Source organism: Triticum urartu, chromosome 5 (assembly GCF_003073215.2).
Source record: "Triticum urartu cultivar G1812 chromosome 5, Tu2.1, whole genome shotgun sequence".
NCBI classification, from domain to species: domain Eukaryota; kingdom Viridiplantae; phylum Streptophyta; class Magnoliopsida; order Poales; family Poaceae; genus Triticum; species Triticum urartu.
Window position 1 is genome coordinate 559952232 of NC_053026.1, and position 8770 is coordinate 559961001.

The 8770-nt window shown below is 48.6% G+C and overlaps 1 protein-coding gene across 1 annotated transcript; it reads left to right on the forward strand.

The window, feature by feature from the left end:
• Positions 1 to 4611: 4611 nt before the first annotated feature.
• Positions 4612 to 8272, forward strand: LOC125510708 (RNA-binding protein 1-like). The gene is made up of 3 exons (XM_048675960.1): positions 4612 to 4991; positions 5425 to 6230; positions 7962 to 8272. Exons 1-3 carry the CDS (start codon positions 4758 to 4760, stop codon positions 7987 to 7989), a joined length of 1068 nt encoding a protein of 355 aa, XP_048531917.1. The 5' UTR covers positions 4612 to 4757; the 3' UTR covers positions 7990 to 8272.
• Positions 8273 to 8770: the final 498 nt, after the last annotated feature.

Consider the following 8770-nt stretch of genomic DNA (forward strand, 5'->3'; position numbering starts at 1 on the left):
CCTAGCGTCATCGAACCTTAAGTGTGTAGACCCTACGGGTTCGGGAACCATGCAGACATGACCGAGACACCTCTCCGGCTAATAACCAATAGAGGGATCTGGATACCCATGTTGGATCCCACATGTTCCACGATGATCTCATCGGATGAACCATGATGTCGAGGATTCAATCAATCTCGTATTCAATTCCCTTTGTCTAGCGGTACGATACTTGCCCGAGATTCGATCATCGGTATCCCGATACCTTGTTCAATCTCATTACCGGCAAGTCTCTTTACTCGTTCCGTAACACATCATCCCGTGATCAACTCCTTGGTCACATTGTGCCCATTATGATGATGTCCTACCGAGTGGGCCCAGAGATACCTCTCCGTTTACACGGAGTGACAAATCCCAGTCTCGATTCGTGCCAACCCAACAGACACTTTCAGAGATACCTGTAGTGTACCTTTATAGCCACCCAGTTACGTTGTGACGTTTGGCACACCCAAAGCACTCCTACGGTATCCGGGAGTTGCACAATCTCATGGTCTAAGGAAATGATACTTGACATTAGAAAAGCTTTAGCATACGAACTACACGATCTTTGTGCTAGGCTTAGGATTGGGTCTTGTCCATCACATCATTCTCCTAATGATGTGATCCCGTTATCAAGGACATCCAATGTCCATGGTCAGGAAACCGTAACCATCTATTGATCAACGAGCTAGTCAACTAGAGGCTTACTAGGGACATGGTGTTGTCTATGTATCCACACATGTATCTGAGTTTCCTATCAATACAATTCTAGCATGGATAATAAACGATTATCATGAACAATGAAATATAATAATAATAACTAATTTATTATTGCCTCTAGGGCATATTTCCAACATCAGGAGCCTGAGGAGCCACCTTGCCTGACGCACTAACTTGAATCTCTGTCTTCATGGAGGAGTCAGCCGTGGCGTATTTGTCTGCTATGATCAGCAGCTCGTCGAGGGTTTCCGGCTCATCGCAGAGAAGCTTGTGCTTGAGGACGGTGCCCTCTCGGCATCCTACAGTGAAGTACTCAATAGCCTGCACCTCGTGCACGCCCTCGCAGGAGTTGCGGAGCTCGGCCCAGCGCGTGAGGTAGTCGTGAGTTGACTCGTTGGGGCCCTGCACGCACAAGGAGAGCTGGCGAGGTTTGGGAGGCCGCTTGTATGTGCTGGTGAAGTTGCGAACGAAGGCGTCGGTGAAGTCGACCCAACTGTTGATGCTGCGAGGCCTTAAGCTGTTCAACCACGTCCGGGTCGTGCCCTGGAGCATGAGCGGAACGTACTTCACGGCAACACGCTTGTTGCCGTTTGCTATGCTGACGGCCATGGAGTAGTCGACTAGCCAGTCTTCCGGCTTTACGGAGCCGGTGTATTTGGGTGTGTCTTTGGGGAACGTGAACCCTTTGGGGAAGGGCTCATCTCGGATGCGGGGGCCGAAACACGGCGGACCCAACTCATCATCTTCTTCAAGCGCCAGGGATCGGTGGAGACGGTCGATCCGGTGGCGGGCGTCATTCTCTCCGACTCCCTCTCGGCGGCCAAGGCGGTCGCCGAGCGTCGGGTGATCAACAGGCGGCGGGGAGACTCGCCTTTCCCTGCGAGGGGGAGGAGGCGGACAATCGTTCCGTCGTTCCACTGTTCTTGGGCGGCCGTCTCGGTCGCGCTCTATGGTGATGCGAGTCGGACTGCGGCTGGCAGCCGGCTCCTTGTCTTTTCTTCCACGGACGCCACCAGTCAGTGTCCGAGACGTCGCTCCTTGGTCTTGGCGGGGAGGCAGGTTGTCATTATGTCGGTGCGGCGCATTAGTGCGGCAGCCGGCCTCGTTCTGCTCCGCAGCCGCGTCAAGGAGTCGCTGGACGCGCTCCGTCATCAAGCGACGTTCTTTGCCCTCGAACTTGTCCAGCTCGTCTGCCGCCGCCTGGGCGGCTCGAATGTTCTCCGCAGGCGTGGCGTAAACGGGGCGATTTGCGCCAAACAGGTCGGCGATGGCCACGCCGCGCTGCTGGACCATGTCAAGGCGGCTAGGCCCAGCTGGAGCCGGCGTGCCGCCCACAACGCGGTCCATCTCGCGCTGGTAGGCCTCTAATAGGCGTCTCATGCTGGCCAGCTTTTTGGCGCCTTCGACTAGCCGAAGGCGGCGCGCCTCCAGCGTCTCGGCGTCGGCGTCTTCGGGAATGGGCGCTGCCAGGTCTTGCAGCGCCGCGTTGAGCGGGTCATAATCACCCCCGCCAGAGTGCTCGTTGTGATCAATGACAAGCACTTTCGTGACGGTGCTTCCGCCGCTCTCCGCGCAAGGGAGCGGCTCATCGTAGACCACCATGTTGGTGGGGAACGTGTCAAGCGACGCGGTGTCGGAGTCGACCAACACCGGATTAGTGGAGCCTACGGACTCCAAGTCCCCAGCTAGCTCGCTGGCGACGTGGAGTTGATCAAGGAGGCCCGCGAGGAGGCTCTCGGGGCCGCCTGTGCCCGCGTCGAATGCGGGCTCGTCGGAGAGGCGGACCTCGCCGACAAGATCGGCGAGGCAACTGGCCGCGCAGGCGATTTTAGCGCCATGCAGCGCGTCGGCGCAGACTCCGTCTGGCGTGCCGGGCTGGCTGCGCTCGCCAGGGAGGAAAAGGGTTCCCGTCCAGAACAGGTCTCCGGACGACGGTGCACTAGGCCCCACGGTGGGCGCCAAATGTCGGGGGTTGGGTGCGACATATGCCAATGGATGGCTTATCATGATGGGGGCGAGTAGAACGTCGCCGGTGCCTGGAAACGGGATGAGGCGTGGACACGAACGCCGGCGTACTTTACCCAGTTTCGGGCTCTCCTAGGAGATAACACCCCTAGTCCTGCTCTGCGGGGTTTCCGCACGATCACTAAGGCAAAGTGAATACAAGGGCGCTCCTCGAGCTGTATGCTGAAGGTAGGAGAAGGCAGGGTCAGGTCTTTCCCCCCCTCTGTGATCTGGTCTAGTTTTAATGGATCAGAACCCTTTGCATGGGTGCCCTGGGGGGTTTATATAGGCCTACCCCCCAGGGGTACAATGGTAAACTGTCTGGGCGCAGGGCCCAGCCGTCGGTCTCTTCGCCTGCCGGCCCTTCTGCCGACTGCTGGGGCCCGCCGATTGATGGGCCCCGTCGACTGGTCTGGTACGGAGCCGACAAGCCGTACCCGCCGCTTGCGAGTCTTGCTGGCTGCTGATTACTGTAGCCGTGCCTCTAACGACGCAGGCTTGGTCATGGGGTCGTGGCTACAGCCCCGCCGTCTGGCAGGTGATCACTGTAGCCACTCCATGTCTCGTCCGGTTGATAGCGTGGTGAACCCATGGGAGGGGCAGGCCGACTCCCGGGGGCCGGCTCCCTACGGGTCTGATTGGTGGCGCCCTCGCCGTCTTCCGGACTCTCGCTGACTGGTAGGGCCCGTCATCCGTGGACCGTACCGTCAGGCCGTCGTGGGCACAGACTCCGACCACTGTTGCTGATGTCAGGGATGGCATGGCAACAGTGCCGCGCCAGACAGAGATCTCTGTTGGTACAACGCACTGTGGTCTAGCCATCTCTTGGAAAAGGGAAGGGAGTGGGCTTTACTATTGCCACTCCCTGTCCCATCCCCCTGATGAGGGCATGAGCTTTGTTGGTGCCGTGGGCCGACTCCCCGTGGCCTGCTTCTTCGGAAGCCGCCAGGCGGAGTCGGCCGGTCTTGACCTCGCCTCTAGGACTCGGACGCATGCAGGCGGCCGACTTTCCTTCTGCCGTCCTCCAGAAGGCGGTTCTTCATCTGTCGTCTCGAGGGGCGCAGTCAGCCCCGATGTCTTGAAAGGTTTTGGGCCTCGGGTTAGCCTACCCGTGGCCCATTACTCCGACAACCACCATGCCAGGCAGATTAAGGCTGACTTGCCGGTCAGCTCGCTTGAGGTCTCCCACATCCATGTTAAAAAAATGTTTGAAATGTATGCGGACAACATTGGATGGCGACCTCCCACGTCCATGTCGGCGAATTAATCCTCTATGTCTACAAACGGATGCAGAAGGAAATTTGCGAGTCACCGTTAGAGATGTCCTTAGCTTGTACCTAACTTACACTGCAGCGAATTACACATAATTTAGATGGTTATAAGTTCTTAATGGTAAAATCAGCACAACGGGGTTCACTAAGAGATGACATCACTGTCAACTACGGGTGGTGACATTAATGTCGAGATTTGCTGATTCAATCTCTCGGAGATCTTTTATATTAAAAGAATTGTCAAATGTTCGTGTGCATTCTTATTGTACGTGTGTGTTTGTAAGCGCTTGCGCGTACCACGTTTCTCTGAAAAAAAAGAAACATCATGCCCCTTCTGTCAGACAAATTGCGGGTCCCATTTGTCAGCCAAACAGAGTTCAGTGGAAGCCAACATACAAGAGTCCTGGGAAAAAAAACATACAAGAGTCCACGCGTGGTGGCTGCGGTTTGCAGTTGGAGGCCGAGCCGGAGACGAGACCTCGTCCAGTCCGCCTTCCCATCGCAGTCCGCACGCAACAAGAAACAAACCAGTTCCAAATCTACTCCGCTTCCAATCTGGGCCGTCCAGTCCCCGTCCGCAACTTCTTAAACCCCGGCGAGCCCAACCGAACCCCACCCCGGACCCAAACAAACAACCCTAGCCTTCCGCGTCGCCCACGCGCGCCTCGCCTCCGCCGCTTTTCTCTCCGCCCCGAAAACAGACTCGCCGCCCCCCCATCCCATTGCCGTCCTCCTCGCCGACCGATGGCGCTGGAGACGCGGAAGCTCTACGTCGGCGGCCTCCTGCCGTCGGCGCAGCAGGAAGAACTCAAGGAGCACTTCAGCCGCTACGGCGAGGTGCTGTGCGTCCGGGTCGTGCGAGACTGGGAGTCGGACCAGTGCCGCGGCTTCGCGTTCGTCGAGTTTGCCGACGACGAGGGCCCGCGCGCCGCGCTCCACGAGAAGGAGAAGGCAAACCACGTTTTCGGCGGCCGCACGGTGAGACTCCTCCTCTTTTTTTTTTCTTTTTTTTTTGAAACGCTCGACTGAATCTGTGGTGGCGACTGCTGTAGGCGTTGTTAGGGCATTCAAAACTTGTTTATTAATCATAACTTATTTGGGTATCGTCGATTCGTTTAGTAAATTAGATCTGTTCTGGTTAATGCTGTTTACCGTCAGCTTTAATTCTTAAAGAAAGGCATTGCTTTCTTTCTTAATTTCCTGTCTAGAGTGTTATCCTGTAGATAATCTGTAACAAGAGTTGCTTGAATTCCTTTTGGTTATGAACACTAGAGTAAGATACAACGGCACTTCAAATGTCTTCCGCATAATTATCGCTAGATACAACGCCACTTCAAATGTCTTCCGCATAATTTTTTGTTTGTTAGTCATATATCTAAATTATGTTGTTTTTTTTTGCCTATTTTGCCAGGTGGATGTTAAACGAGCTCGAATCAGGCCAATGCGGTATGAAAATGATTCATCATTCTACCAACACACTTCAAATCATAGCCCAGTTCACAACCAGTGGTACACTCAGTCTTCTAGTAATAACTCATATGTTGGTAATGGTCATAGAAGCTATGATGCAAAAAAGGTTTTTGTTGGTGGTCTACGAGGTAACATCACCAAAGAGCACCTCCAGAGCTATTTTGAGAAGTTCGGTACTATAACAGACGTTGTTGTGATACGTGAGGGGGCTACTCAGAAATCACGAGGCTTTGGTTTCATTACATTTGATTCAGAGGAGGCAATGGCAAAGGTCTTGGAGAGTAAATTCCATGATTTGAATGGAACAAAAGTTGAAACTAAGATTGCCATTCCTAAGGATCATAGCTACTATCAGGACGGGCGACAGTATGGTCCAATGATATGGGATGGCAACAATTCTCCCATTGGCTATGCTGGAGTATACCCACCTCAAATGCAATATGTTATTAATAATCACTATATGATACCTATACCACAATATATGTATTCACCAGCTGGAGAGTATGGCTACATGATGAATGGAGGAGGCCCCTTGACAAGGCAGGGTCCACTCTATACAGGCTATCCAACACCAGTTGGATATGGATATAATTATATGAATACAAATCGTTTTGGTGCTCAGATTGTGGATTCTAGAAGTGGTAACAAAATGATTGAAGACATAACAGAGCAACAACAAGTGGAGCAACAACAAGTGGATCTACCTGGTACCAATAATATTTCCAAGCAAGAAACTTCAGGCATTGAGTACGAATCTGAATCTTTAACATATTGTTATTTGCATTATCTAATACCTTTTTCTCGTCATTATAGCCAAATATTTTTTTGGTAGTAAATTAAGGTACACACAAAATGATTTTAGTTTTTGAATATTCCATAACTTTGTAATTGCTCCTCGTTCAAATTATTTCCTTAGTGGTAAGTGCAAAAGGAGGAATCATTAAACATTGATGAGACACTAGACTTATTTATATCAAATTAATATTTCCTGTATTTATTCTAACCTATACATGGTATATCTGAATGGAATGAACCCATAGCTGATGATAGAACTAGAATAGATATCTTTTGTTTTCTACTCACGCGAGCCCATATCCTTTCTTTTTTATCAATTGCTAATTCCGACCCGACCCCCCCCCCCCCCCCCCCCCCCCAATCTGATATTATAGTGCCAGTGCGTATCGTACTAATCTGAACTTCTATAAATGTGTTAGACCATTATTTCTTATATTCACCCAAAATACTTTCTTACTAGTTCATCAATCTTATCTAACAGCCTGTTGCCATACTTTCTGCATTGTTTAGTCTTCTTTTGTCCCTCTAACCGCTTGATCCAATAGTTAGTCTCTATGTATAGATAGTCTTGATTTGGTTTGATTGAGGCAATTATGATAATGATTCTCCATAATACGCTCCAGACCATAATAACTCAATGCATACTGACTCGGCTAATCTCCTAATGCATGCAGAGACATACTAGCTGCAACACAATTTGTAGGAGCAGAGCTCATGGCACAACACACTAAAAAACATCAACAAGTGTTTTTATATTAGCTAGCCATTTGTTTAGAAATAAAAACCCAAATTGCTACTTGTTTATAAGTTTGTATTTATTCAAAGGCTGAGATAAATATACGCTAATTCAGTAACAGAAATCCATCTAAGGAATGAGAATATGTGCTCCATTAATGAAGGTATCATTTGGTGAACTAATATACTGATAATGAGATCGTGGCTGCTGTTTACTGAAATGCATGTTATTTTGCAGCTACATATGTTATACATGCACACTGACTAGTAAAACATCATTCATGAATACCATCAATTGTAGATGTAGATTTCGGATGATGCCAGTTGGGCCCTGTTAGGATGGATGCCATAACAATGAATCTGATTGTTATTTTATCAACCAATTTTCCTTTGTGTTCATGTATCTGAATTATGGACAAAAGCAGAACACACTTATCAGTTGTCATAGTCCTTGTTGCTTTGATTATTTTCTGTTTTATGTGCAAATACATTGGCTTAATCAATGATATCTAGTACTCCCTCCGTTCCTTGATATAAGGTGTATAGATTTTTGAGAAAACATCCAAAATATAAGGTGTATTGCGTTGAACAACTTGTTTGGATAATTTTTTTAGGGATTTGATTACATTTCCTTATATTAGGCAAACTCCTCTATTTTCTCATGTCAATTAGTCAAGTGTAATCTCGCCCAAAACTTGTGAAATTTACCCTCCACGTGCGTTCTTTAATTTCCGTGCCAAAAACTATACACCCTATATTCAGAAACGGAGGGAGTATTTTGAAATTCCAAGTCTTTGTCCCCAGGAAGTCAGAAATTAGCTGTATCTACTCTCCTTATTTGTATTCAGTTTGCCGTGTTTCACTCCAATAGTAATCTTTAATTAATTCTTCTACGTATCTTATCAGTTTGCGTTGGTAATAATATATTTATCTAATGTACATGTGCAGTGACCAGGCTACTGTTACAACATTGTAATGATGGACAGCAACTTGTTATCTGGGAACTCGGCAACTGTGAAGAACTTGAGATGAAATTCTTTGGCGACAATACATGTGTGGAAATCCTGCGCCTACTTTGGACCTTGTGTACATTGCAACCGGCAATAGACCCTCCTGTACCATGTTTAAACTCTATGTTACTGCCGTTACATTTTTCGTGGTGATGAACCTGTTTTGGAATTTGTCTGGGTTACACATGTTACCTGTGCGTGGTTATCTGCTGAAGTTTCATGCATGGTTATTTTGTTACAGTTTTTTTAGCAGTTGTTTATGAGCTTCGTGCGCTGAGTGGTGACATCTGACATTTTAGTCAGATGCATAGGCAATATTTGAGTGCTATCAGTTTAGGTTGGATTGGGAAAGTAATGTTTCAGTATACTAGGACTCTTGGAGTGGATGTAAGGTGCAGTTCTTTCGGCGGCTTCTCACTAATAAGTCGCCCCACCTCTACCTTCTCCTATAATCCTTTTCCTACTTTTTTTCTGGCTTCTGAACTAGTTAGCAATAACTAGCTTAGAAGCCCGAAACAATTAAGGGAACGGCTTATGAGAGAAGCTAGGGAGGGGGTGGCTTATAAAAGAAACCAAAGAACTGTGTCTAAATAGGAAATTTGTAGTTAGATCTCTTATCCATATATATACCTACTTAGTTTTTTATTTAGGGCCTACTTAGTTACATGATGCAAATCCAAGCTGAAGTAATTGAAAACTACAGTGCCATATGGAAACTTAGTTTTTTCTTATTAGGGGAAACGTGGA